The sequence below is a fragment of the Carcharhinus amblyrhynchos genome, chromosome 26, assembly GCF_965287045.1.
Source record: "Carcharhinus amblyrhynchos chromosome 26, sCarAmb.v2.hapA, whole genome shotgun sequence".
NCBI classification, from domain to species: Eukaryota; Metazoa; Chordata; class Chondrichthyes; order Carcharhiniformes; family Carcharhinidae; genus Carcharhinus; species Carcharhinus amblyrhynchos.
In genome coordinates, this window is record NC_137349.1 from 18,628,785 (window position 1) to 18,642,434 (window position 13,650).

The window sequence follows — 13,650 nt, forward strand, 5'->3', positions numbered from 1 at the left end:
TTCTCCCAAATCGTCTTTCAGCATGGAAATCACACAATTTGCAATGACTCTAAACAATGAAACTTGCTTTGATTACTGTCTTTGCGGTAAATATTGCATTAAATCTTCTACACAAAAATAAATGCAACCATCACTTATCTTAGGTCTTTGTGAAAAGGAAATTGCATGTATTTCACAGGTAACATTTTAGATCCCAGCTTGCATCAAAAAAGTTGCTACTATGGTAACAAATATATAAGAATATTTTTTTCCGAGTGTATTTTCCTCAAACTTCTTGTCTGGAAATAATTGAACACGACAGAGTTAATACAGGAGAGAGAGAGAGAGAGAAAGAGAGAGAGGAGGGGGACAAGAGGAGACAGCGAGGACAGGAGGGGGAGGGAAGGAGGGGTAGTGAGGGCAGAAGCAGGAGGGCAAGAGCGGGAGGAAGGACGGTGGGGGCAAGGGCAAAAGAGGGAGGAAAGACAAGAGTGCAGGGAGAGAGGGCAGGAAGGGAGCGAAAGAGGGAGAGCACGGACAGGAGGGAGAGGTGAATTGTGGGGGAATGAACGATAAGAGGAAGAAGGAAGCAAGAGTGCAGAGTGGGGTGGGGGGTAGATGGGGAGTGAAGATTTGGGATGGCAAGGTTGGGAGGGGGAAGGAGGGCAGGAATGGGGGGGGAAGAGCAAGCAGGGACAGCGGATGAGGGGGAGGGAGGATACAGGAAGGGACGTAGGGCAAAAGAGAGGAACATGGGAGGAGGATTGATGGCAAGGCAGGGGTAGAGAGAGCGAGAGGGGTGGGCAGCGAGGGCAGGGGAGTTGGAGTCAGGGTAAGGGAGGGAGAGTGAGGGTAAGGGAGAGGGAGTGAGGGAAAGGGAGTGGTGAGAGAGGTAAGTGAGGGAGAGCAAGGGCAAGGGAGGGGAGCAAAGGTATTAGGAAGGGGAGTGCAGGCAAGAGGAGGTGGACGAGCAAGAGAGGAGTGAGAGCAAAGGAAAATAAATGGTGATGAGGACTTGAGCTCACAAAAGGAAAGAGATAGGTTAAATGAGTATGTAAAACTCTGGCAAATAGAGCATCACATGGGCAATGTGAAATTGTCCATTCTGGCAGGAAGCATAAAAAAGATACTATTTAAATGGTGAGTAATTGCAGAGGGATGTAGGTGTTCTAATGCATGCATCACAAGTATAGCAAGTAATAAAAAAAAGCACTTTATTGCTTATTGTAACAAGAATTGATTATGCCTCAGTTGTATAGGGCACTGGTGAGACCACATCCAGTGTATTGAGTACAGTATTGGTCTCCTTACTTAAGGAAAAATGTAAATATATTGGAAGCAATTCAGAGAAAGCTAAGAATCATAGTCACAGGGGGCGATCTTACCTAAGTGCCAACGAGCGTGGAAACAGGAGAGAATCACACCCATTTTTTGGGCAAACTTTTAAACAGTATCTTATGCCAGTTAGTGCAATGAAAGAAACAAAGTGTGATTCACACCAGGAGGGGGAGTGGACAGAGTATATTCTCACCAGGAAGCCAGCTGCTGACTGCAAGGGGCACTATTGCACATGTCCTTTGATCTCTTGGTGTTCTGTTGTACAAGTGTGCGCAGAACACTGAGAGATCTGTCACTATCTCCACCCCTCCCCTGGGCTCCCCCCCCCACTCCCCTCGGACATTGCCCTCCCCTGATTGTTAGCCTCTCTGGCTAATTGATGACTGCCCTTAAACCACCCCCCCACCACGCGCACCCCTTTTTCAATCACCCAGGGGACGTCCAGTCCCACCAGCAAGGCCATCATGACAGGTCCCCGCTGCTGGGATTATATGTAATCCTCACTGGTGAGGACCTCCACCCATATGATTGGTCGGCAGGAGGAAAGGAGGGAGCGATTTGGGAAGGTGAAGAAATGGGAGGAAGGGAGGGAGAAAAGGGAAGGTGAAGATACAGTGACCACTGGCCTGAGTGTGGAGGGAGGGAGGGAGAGAGAGGGAAGGAGGGGAGAAATGGAGAGAGGGAGGGTACGGAGGGAGGGATGGTGAGGGTGTTGAGGAAGAGAGTGTAGAGAGAGTGAGAATGTAGAGGGAGGGAGGGGGTGCAGAGGGAGGAAGGAGAGGGTGCAGAAGGAGGGTGTGGAGAGGAGAGGATGTGGAAGGAGGGAGTGAGGAGACGGAGTGGAGAGAATGAGAGGGAGTGCAGAGAGGGAAGGAGGAAGAGAGGTGTTGAGGAAGGGAAGGGGGGGCCGTGTGGAGGGAGTGTCTTAGCTGGGCGGTGATTGGTCAATGGGTGATGAGTGGGCGGAACTGCTGGCGGAGGAGGCGGGGTCAGTGCGGAGGGAGCAACCAATCAGGCGGAGGCTGCACTTTCCCCCCGCCGCCGCTGAAAAGTGGCGAGAATTTGGGTTTGGATTTGGAGAGGAGCGGGAGAGAGAGACAGAGTGGCAGCCCCGCGGTACCCAGCCCCGCTCAGAGCCCAGCCTCACTCAGCACAGCCCCGGCAACTCCAGGCGCGCCGCGACACTGGCTCAGCTCCGAGTGATTATTAATCTCGATACAAGCGAGCAGCCTGTATATAAACTCCAGTATGAGGGGTAAGTCAGTGACTGCGCGGGGGAGGAAATGAGGGCGATTTAAATCAATAGAAACTTTTTCTATTCTGTGTGTTGGAGGCGAGTTTGTAGTTTATTATTGCTCTTTCCAAAGTGCAGGGAATGTTTCAAACCTTTGGGTGAAATCCTGTAATCTCGGTGATAAATAATGAGGATTAAGTTTCAAGTCCCGACCTTTAGTCCACGGCTCCTCCGCTGTGAGTGAGGCTGAATTTGTTGAAATGTTCTCACTCTCCAGTCTGGATTCTGAAATGAGCTGTGTGCTGTCAGCCTTTGATCTCTTAGCTAAATTGCCCCTTTTCTAACCCGTTTGTATTTCAGTCAATCCTGATCCAGTTTCATTTCATCCCCATGTGTATATAATCCTGGTCCAGTATATATATTCCATCTGTATAGAATCCTGATCCAGTCTACATATTCAGTTTCCATGTGTATATAATCCTGAACAAGACTGCATATTCCATTTCCATGCGTATATAGTCCTGACCCAGTCTATATATTCCATTTGTATGTGTGTATAGTCTTGATCCAGTCTGCATATTTCATTTGTATGTGTATATAATCCTGATCCAGTCTATATATTCCATTTGTATGTGTATATAATCCTGATTCAGTCTATATATTCCATTTGTATGTGTATATAATCCTGATCCAGTCTATATATTCCATTTGTATGTGTATATAATCCTGATCCAGTCTATATATTCCATTTGTATGTGTATATAATCCTGATCCAGTCTATATATTCCATTTGTATGTATATATAATCCTGATCCAGTCTATATATTCCATTTGGATGTGTATATAATCCTGATTCAGTCTATACATTCCATTTGGATGCGTATATAATCCTGATCCAGTCTATATATTCCAATTGGATGCGTATATAATCCTGATCCAGTCTATATATTCCATTTGGATGCGTATATAATCCTGATCCAGTCTATACATTCCATTTGGATGCGTATATAATCCTGATTCAGTCTATACATTCCATTTGTATATGTATATAATCCTGATCCAGTCTATATATTCCATTTGTATGTGTATATAATCCTAACCCAAACTATATGTTCTATTTCTATGTGTATAAAAGTCCTGATCCAATCTGTATATTCCATTTCCAAGTGTATATCACCCTGATCCAGCCTATATATTTATTTCCATGTGTATAGGATCCTGATCCAGTCTATATATTTATTTCCATGTGTAAAGGATCCTGATCCAGTCTATATATTGCATTTGTTAGTGCGTGTATGATCCTTCTGTTGCTGTTTGCATTAAAGTGGTTCTTGCTGATTTAATATTGCATAGCCTTGCATCCTGCACCCCAGTTTGTTGAGCGCTGATTTCCAGCGTTGCTCCCTTTCGAACGGCGTGGGCTACAAACTTGGTGTGCAACATTGTATGTAAAACCTGCTGCTTACAACTTTGCCTCCTCTGCAAGCACACATTGCTATTTACCGATCTGCTTTTGATCTGGAACTTTTGTTTATGTGCCTGTAGGTGTGTGCTCATCCCGCGCAGCTCTCTTATTGTGTGTATGTATGTGTGTGTGTAAATCCGATGTTGCTCTGATCTCTGCCCACTTTGTGCAATGGTGTACTTTTTGATCGGGTTTATTTAAAATGATTATTTCAGTGTGTGCACTGCATCAAGGCAGGCGGTGTGCTGATCAGCTGCCAGACTGCCAGAGCGTCCCAGTGACCTAGATCTGTCAGAGGGGATCAGTCCGAGCCAGGGCGGGGGTTGAGGGGCTGGGGGTCGCTAAGTGCTTCTGTGCCTCAGTCCTTGTGTACATCATTGTTCAGTACACAATCAGGGCACAGACAAAGAAAAACATGCACTTGCTCACTGCAACTAATGTGTGTACTGCAGCTTTTAATACAGAGTGGAGCAAATGTCGACTTTTTTTTGTAAGAAATCAAAGTTCAAGGAGATTCCACCCTCCATTCCCCCGGCTGTATATTCAAAATAATATTGATTAGCTCTGAATTTTAATAACTAAACTACTGGTTTAAGGGGAGTCCAGCCAATTCAATCACCATATCTAGGATTCGAGTGTATAGTCTAACTTCATTTTTTTGTTCATATCCAGGGAAGGTCGTTCACAAATATCATTTATTTATGTTTTAAATGTATTGTACTTCTCGAAAAAGGCAGAGATTTAACCAGGCTTGATATCTCCTTGTTACAGCTGAGCGTAAGAAATTAATTTTAAAACAAAACCAGAGTTTGACTTTAGAAACAAAAATCAGAATATGTGTAAAAAAGAAAGCTTTACTGGATCCTGGGATGTTACCTTGTTTCCTATTCTAGGTACAGACTGACCTGCCCTGCATTTTCTTTCCTTAAGGATGGTAAACATTCAATGTAGCTTATGTGGACACCTTTTTTTGGGGAGAAATAAGAATTTTGGGGAGATTCCTCATTTAATGTATTGTGCTATTTGTACAATTGTTTGGTCTGCGCCTCTGTCCTGTAGCTACGAGCTTTAAGCTCACTGGCGTCCACTATAAAATGGAGGGTAGGAAGAATGAAGGAGGCAGAGGAGTTTGTGGGTATTGGTACACTGCCTGGGCACCTTGTGAATTTTCCCATCAGCCAGGCAGTTCTGATTATTGTCTTGACTATAGCAGAAGCATCAGGATATTGGGACGGTGTAAAATCTAGGGTGCCGCCTGGTTGGCGATTTAAGCGAGTGGCTGTTATAATCCTCTGCTGGGGAGGCAGATGGAGCCCTGTTGGTTTTGACTCCATCTGACGTGCAATAGGTGTGAATAAAATTGAAATGTTAGCGAAGGAAAGGCTCTAATTAGATTTCCGGGAGTGAAGGCATTAAGCTACTTAGAGATAGCCATGTTATTTCAGTGCTGGATTTAGTGCATTTTGATTTTTTCCATTCGATGTTTCACTCAGAGTAACAAATAATAAGCACTTCAAAAGTGAACTGCACGTTCAAAATGTACATGTTCCATTTTATACTAGCTGCGCGACGTAGGTAAGATGGTGCAGGAGCAGAATCTTAGACTGTTGAAATTTTTAAATTAGGATTTTTATCCTCTTATTCTACCCCCCCCCTTACTAGTCTTTTTCTACCCATCACATCTTGTTCGATTGGGGAATGAATGAATCTGCTTTAGACTTCTTCACGTTAACCCTCCCCTTCCCCAAATGTAAATATTACATCATTTGCAAAGTCCTTCACCTCCTGGCCTGAAAGACAACTGGCAACGTGAAACTTACAACTTCACCAATGCCATTACCATCTCTGCCATCCCTTTGTGGTCACTAAAATCTAAATATGCCACACAGTGTTGAAATTTCCCCTCCCACCTGAACAGATATGAGAAGAAAAAGCTTGTATTACATTAATTGAAAAATTAATTGACCTCAAAAAAGAAATGTCTTCATATCTGATTTGAAGTGTCTCATTAAACTGAAGCCTCTTCAGTAGTATACAGCTACTTGCCTGTACAAAGTAGCACAATAGATGTCAGAATGCAGAAGTCATGTTTTTAAGATAAAATTCAAGTTGCAGAATTTGGTGATTTGTGCATCAGATTAGAGGACAAATTGTCTAATCAGAATGTCATTCCTTTCTCAACTAACATTTTCTAAAAGTCTCAATGCCAGGGTTTAATCACACAACAGTATTTGCTCTTCAGGTCTGTTCCATTGTGAAACTGTTCCGATTTCAAAGTTCATTGCATCAAACGCAACTGATTGACAGCTTGTAGAACCAAACATATTAAAACAAAACATCAGCGCCTTCTATAGAACCGTTCAGTACACGACCAGGGTGGAGTCAGATTCTGTGTGAGCACCAGAATTGCACAGATGGTTAAGAGAAAAATGGAGCATTGCCATTTCATTGGTTATATAACCATACAGTCAGAATCCAGCCAAGGTTGGTCTGTTACTGATAAATTTATTGTGGAGATATTTAGCATTACACAGATGATTCCATTGGGATGATGCACTGTATTTTTCCAGTTTTCCTTTAACGGTCTTCTTAAAGCTTGAACCTTTTAAAAAAAAATCCCAACTTCTTTTGTTTCCTTGTGCTAATTAATTTCACTTTTGAATATTGAATCGAACTTGTTGACCGTGTAAGAATAAAAATAATTACCTTTTCAAAGAATGTATCAACTGCTAATGTACACTGTACCAGTGCTAACACTCAGCCTTTGGAGTTTATATTTTCTTAATTGACTATTTTTACCATAGTACAAGAATAAATATTAACTCTTGGTTCTCTGAACAAAATTTTACACCATGATAGGCTTGCTAGTGACAATGGAAGATTGTGTGGATGGACACATTATGGTAGCTTGTATTATTAAGGACTGGGAACAAGATCTCTTCCCTTACTAAAGTGAACCCTTCACTTGTTGGGGCCCTCTTTGACCATAACTTAGAAAAATAGCTCACTCCTGCCACAGCTGCAGCCACGAAACTAGGGTTTGGGATTTTGTCAAGATTGTTGGAAAGATATTCTTTGGAGCATGGTCAATTATCAAAAAAAAGGATGCACAGAGCTCAACAGTTGTGCTTTTTCTTGTTAAAGAGGGTTGTAAATTTGGCGGCACGATAGCACAGTGGCTAGCACTGCCGCCTCACAGCGCTAGGGACCAGGGTTCAATTCCGGACCTGGGTGACTGTCTGTCTGTCTGGAGTTTGCACATTCTCCCCGTGTCTGCGTGGGTTTTCTCTGGGTGCTCCAGTTTCATCCCGCAAAGATGTGCGGGTTAGGTTGATTGCCCATGCTGTACTGACTGTAGTGTGAGGGGATTAGCAGGGTAAATATGCAGGGTTAAGGGGATAGGGGCTGGGTGGGATTGTGGCCGGCGCAGACCCGATGGACCAAATGGCCTCCATCTGCACTGTAGGGATCCTATGATTGTCAATGGATGCTCGATAACCTGAGGAGAAACCTACAGAAGCAGGTCTTTTCGATGGAACTTTGATTTGTTTGCTTATGAAATGAATCAAAAACTAGCAGCTTTGATTCTGAAGACAGTTTGACCATCACTTAAAGCACTCAGTATGGCAGGAGAGAAAGAAGTTCTCCATGAAAAAAAAACATTTGCAGAAGTATTGTACCAAGAATAGTAGCATTGGTCATGAGGAGTTATTCCTTTTGAGATATTTTCCCATCAATGTTTTGGTTTTGTACAAGCTGCAAGACATCTTGCTCAGGAATGAGTGATAGCAATACCAGGATGAATTCTTCAGATGCAGCTGGCTTTGTTCTGTTGCATTTGATATTCATATTAGTGTAATACCCATTTAGTAAGCTTTAGGTCAGGGAAGATTGTTTTGAACTAAAATTTTCTGATGTCAAATGATAAAAAGGTAAGTAAATGCAGGGATCAAATATTCTTAACAGCATTTGGAAGGCCCGTGAAGGAACTAGCACAGCATAAAAGAGATACTCTTGCATTGATGAGATGCGAGCATCTGTCTTTGTGAATGGGAAATCAGGGTTAACCGGGAAGTCTTGGTAACCAAAATCTAATCTGCTCTGGCATGGACTTGCAATGTTTTTGCCTGCAATGGGAACTGTCACCACTCATCCAGCCGATTCGGTAGATCATTAGCACATGAGTCATTCACGAATGGCTGACGGCCCAAATCAGTCTCTGGAAGGTGTTTACTAATTTATATATATCCACAAACATGTTTTGACAGACTTATTTATTCCAGCATCGCCAGAGTGAGAATGAAGTCTAGATGCTGTCTGTTTCTAAATGTATTTTGAAACCTTTCTAATATTTGAGTTCAGTGCTTTTTTTAAAAAATCAAAACACGGCACATTGCTCAATGAATTTACATTGGTGGCTCGAGTAAGAATGAAGCCAAGCAATAATTGTGATATACGGTTCCTCAAGAAGGTCTAGTTTCAGTTCTTTATATTGTGACTTCCTGTTTACACATTATTAATTTGCATATATTAAAACTGAAATCCATTCCAGGAGTATGTCGTTGAGTGTGTGTCGGTCACCATTGAAAAAAAAACTGATTTATTTTGAACATTTCTTGGGGCTTTTTCTCCTCTGACTCAGTGGGTGGGATTTGATAGTCTCGTTCATCCCGAAACCATGAAATCCTGCCAGGGGTCAATGGACCTTCCCATCGCCCGCCCCTCGCCCGCTCCCATTCCCGTGGGGCAGTAAAATTCCAGCCAGTATGTCATTCGACGCTCAGCTAATTTTAATTCGATAGATCTAATCATTTTAGCGGCATTAATCTCTCGCACTTGCACTGAGAAGATCAACACAAAATGTTTTAAATTTATTAAACAGCATGCCACAAAATTCAATAAATCTGCTCCTTTTATCCTCAAAGTGTATATTTTGTATTACCAAATGTTTTGGGTAATGAGTAATTCATTGTAATCAGAATGTATAGTTTGCACCATAAAGTTACCATGTGTTTAATAGCTGGTGCCTAATTAGCAAAATAAATGATTTTTCTGGAAAGCCGCCTTATTTGGAAGGTACAGTTCCTGCATTCTGCATGAAAGCAAGTAATAAAGAAGTCATTTGTAATGGCACATGGGATTCAATTACAGGGTACAGAATATAAAACTGGATAGTTGAAAGAAAGACTTGGATTTATTTAGCATTCAACATAACCCTAGGACATCCCAAAGCGCTTTACAACTAATTAAGTACTTTAAAAGCTTAGTCATTGTTGCCATGTATTCAGTAAAAGATGTTAAATGTTAGTGCTTTTTTGAAAAAAATGCACTATTCTGATGGGAGGCATTTTACCTCAGTTTATTCCATGAAAGAGTTGGGGTGTGAAATTTGAACCCACTCCCCCACAAACCCATCTATGTGTGGGAGGGAATCAGTGAGATTAAAAGTGCGAGCTTCCCCCCCCTCATCACCTACCAAAAGAAACATTGGCTCTTGTGTGATGCTAAAGCCAGTGGGTTTACAAAATGTTGCTACCATGTCTTCACTGCCCTTTGTAGAGACTTCCGTAAGAGCAACTACCAGAAATTTGATCTTTCTGTCAGAAAAGCAGCAAACTGAATGCAAGGCAGCTGAACCATAAAGAGGCTGAAGAAACAATTGTGAAGAAGAGCCATACGGACTCGAAATGTTCACTCTATTTCTCGCTCTACAGACGCTGCCAGGCCTGCTGAGTTTCTCCAGCACTCTGTGTTTTCATTTCATAAAGAATCTGCTTTGCTTTTCACAGAATAAGCAAATCTCGGCTTAATTATTTTTTAACACAGATTTAACAGACGCGTACTTCTAAATTCGATAAGAAAACGGCAACTGTGGGCAATAATGATTGTTTTACTGCATATCCTCTGGGGCTGAATTAAATTGTTTTATCCTGAACTGCGCAGTGAGTGAAGCACAATGGCCTGTTCGTTTGCCAGTGAAACCACATTGTTTTGCTGCACCCCTTTGATATTACGGCAAAATGTCTCATTTAGTTGTTGTGTTATGTAGATTTGGAGTCATACTTTGGACTGCCAAAGCTGCAGTCAAATTCACCAAGCTGCCCATTGAGGCTGGGTTACAGGGAACTATCAGTTTGCTGATGCCCGCCCGTCAATTCAGAAAAGATGTTCAAGTTGTGAACATTGGCCCTGTCTGCATCTTAGAGACTTACCGTCATCACCATGACTTTATTTTATAAAAACACATAGGGCTGGATTTTATGAGCCCCCTGCCTGGCATGTTTTTACTCACAAGCTTTCGAGGTTTCCCTCTTCGTCAGGTGAATGGAGAGTTCTGGCCTCAGTCAGAGCATATAAAGCACAGACAGTTTAGAGATTACTGATTAGAATGCAAATCCTTACACCTAACCTGCTGTTCAGGTTAGGTGTAAGGATTCGCATTCTAATCAGTAATCTCTAAACTGTCTGTGCTTTATATGCTCTGTCTGAGGCCAGAACTCTCCATTCACCTGACGACGAGGGAAACCTCGAAAGCTTGTGAGTATTATCAAATAAATTGGTTGGACTAAAACCTGGTGTTGTCAGACTTTTTACTGTGTTTACGCCAGTCCAACGCCGGCATACCCACATCATGGCATGTTTTTGCCAGGGGAGCGGTGGGCATGTAAAATAGGGTGAGCGCCAACCCCATCACCTGCCCACTCACCCCCAGATAATCAAGGGTCCATTGAGCTTGTTGATAAGCCAATTGACTCTCATAATATGCTGCCCACACCACACCATGGTTGGCAAGGGGGTGGGAATGGTCTTTTTAAACACAAAACATTTTGGACGGCCTGGAATGCACTGCCTGGGAGGATGGTATAGGCAGGTTGCCTCACATCCTTTAAAAAGCACTTGGTATGTCATAACATTCAGGGTAATGGGCCAAGTGCTAGCAGATGGGATTAGGTGGGAATTCAGGTGTTTCTAATGTTTCAGTGCAGACTTGATGGGCTGAAGGGCCTCTTCTGCGCACTGTGATTCCATGGAGGAGAGTGCATATTTGTGCACAGGGGTTTGGGGGGCAGGCCTCCCCTACGATTGTATCCGTCCTCCCGGTCTGCCCTATAAAACACACCATGCCATCCTAGGACCCAGACTTCCCTGACTCTGGGATCAATGGGCTGCCTTCCTGGGCCTGCTCTCCATCCTGGCAGCATCCACAAATGCACACTGGGATTGCCAGAACTGCCAACTGGCCAGCAGTGCCCGAGGGCAGGACCTCCTCCCTAGTGAGGGACGCAAGTCCCACAGGCAGCCAATTTAGCCCACCCCACAGTGAGTGCGGGGCAACTGACCTGGAGCAGTTTGGTTCCACACCAAGTTTGCTTCCAGGAGTGGAGGGTGAAACCTCCACCTCCCATTATTATAATGCCACCTGTTGGCCTTTTATGAGGGAAAATTATGGAACAGATGCAAACCAATTGACCACAGAATCCCTACAGTGCAGAGAGAGGCCATTTGATCCATCAAGTCTACACCAACAACAATCCCACCCAGGCCCTATCCTCGTAACCCCGCCTATTTACCCTGCTAATCCCCCTGACGCTAAGGGGCAATTTAGTATGGCTAATCCACCTAATCTGCATATCTTTGGACTATGGGAGAAAACTGGAGCACTCAGAGAAAACCCACACAAACAGGGGAGAAAGGCTAATTTCTACACAGACAGACAGTCACCCAAGATTGGAATTGAACCCTAGTCCCTGGTGCTGTGAGGCAGCAGTGCTAACCTGGTCCCTGGCACTGAGGCCATGCCGTACAGGTACAAATGTTTAAAGTTGTTGAGTGATGATACGTGCAAGTAGTGACCTATTGACACTTACGCAGATAATTTGTTGATGGGACTAAGAACATAATAAAATGTCAGGCAGGAAGTAACTTGACCATGATCATGATATCTATCAGGAGCCATAGCAACTGCTGGGAGGGGTGAAAAAGTAGATAAGTGGTGAAGTGGGTGAATGGGTGGGGGGATGATGGAAATTTTATTTCCTCTCCAGCCCTACCCCTGGCAATCAAAATAAGTCCCAACAGTTCACATTTATTATAAGTTAGATTAGTTGGCACTTGCCTCTTTTATCACAAGGCCTTTACCTCAACCTCAGCTAGACCAGTTCTCTCTAGTATGGAAACTGTGCTTGATCCAAAAGTCAGCGATTCTCTAAGAAGAGAAGAGCCACCTATCTGACCTAGTTCTGTCCTTGTAACCTGTCCAATCTGTCTAATTGAAATGATTTTGTCATTTATGGATGCATTCTAGTCCCTTCATTATTTTATAGATCTCAAACATACAGCCTTTGAGGAAATGCTGCCCTAAAGACCAAGCTATCTGGGTTAATAATATGTTTTAAAGTAGAAATCAATCTTATGGCCTCCTCTGAAATGTTTCCAAAACCTGAATATCCCCCAGTATGTCTGGGTTAGGTGGATTGGCCATGCTAAATTGCTCCTTAATGTCAGGGGGTTAGGAGGGTAAATAGGGGGGGATTATAGGAATATGGCTTGGGAGGGATTGTTGTTGGCGCAGGCTCAATGGGGCGAATGGCCTCTTTCTGCACTGTAGTCATTCTATGACCAGTTGATTTGCATTTGTTCCACAATTGTCCCTTATAAAGGACAATGGGCGGCATAATACCCATGGGAGATGGATGTTTCTACTCCTGGAAGCAAACACACTCCAGTATGTGCGTGGATGCAAAGGGTTAGAACTTCATCTTGGGCAATACTGTATTGCAAAAGGGGCAATGTCACATAAGGTACCTGTTACATTTCTTCCCCCTGCCCTCTTCCAGGTACGTTTCTACCTTGATACTCTAAATGAAGCTTAACAAGGTTTACAAGGACTAAATGGTTAGTTTTGTTGTATACTGAATAGTCCTGTGAGTGCAGCCAGTACTCTCGTCTACTTTACATATCGCTTCACTGCATTGAATGTGGACTTTTAGCAAGTTATGCAATATAATACCAGAACATTTTTCTTTCTCCACAAGTTTTAGTTCTGTTCCTTGTATTTAAATGTAATGTTAATCTTCTCCATATGGACAACAGCATTCCTGCCCCATTCCTCCTACACATTGAGATGTGTTTGCCGTGTACCTGCTCCACTCACACTAATTGTACCTGTGTAATCCTGTTAGCGAAAGGAGAAACTAGTCTTGGTACAGATTTATTCACAGATGTGAATAAATTACAGGTGTGTATACGTAACTCCTCACATGATCTACACCTTTGTAGAATAGTGTGGAGGATGCTGGGTGAAGAGTCAGTAAGAGTCCTCCACCAACTCTTTTGGAGAAGGCCTCCCACACCTTGTGCCACTTGATAGGCCAATGAAGGGCCTTCCCATGGGATCAAGGACCCTGGATGCGGTAGCCCTGCCCACTGAGAGGTGTCAGCCAATCACAGCTCAACAGCTGTATTGAACAGCAGCATCACTGGGGAGACCATGGCTGCTGCTGGCATGGCCCCCGTGAAGGTCCAGGATCATGACTGGATCTCAAGCCAGAAGTGAGTGATGGTGGGAGGCATGGTAAAGGGAGGTTGGCAGTGGGTGGCACTTGCTATCAGGAAGGGGGGATGGACTGCTATG

The 13,650-nt window shown here is 43.5% G+C and overlaps 1 protein-coding gene across 1 annotated transcript in view; it reads left to right on the forward strand.

The window, feature by feature from the left end:
• Positions 1 to 2,383: 2,383 nt before the first annotated feature.
• Positions 2,384 to 13,650, forward strand: part of LOC145358858 (nuclear receptor ROR-beta-like) — an 89,775-nt gene continuing 78,508 nt past the window's right edge. The window contains exon 1 of the mRNA XM_080213201.1: positions 2,384 to 2,572. Coding sequence (XP_080069327.1) covers positions 2,566 to 2,572 — 7 coding nt within the window. The 5' untranslated portion in view covers positions 2,384 to 2,565. The remainder of the gene's footprint in view (positions 2,573 to 13,650) is intronic.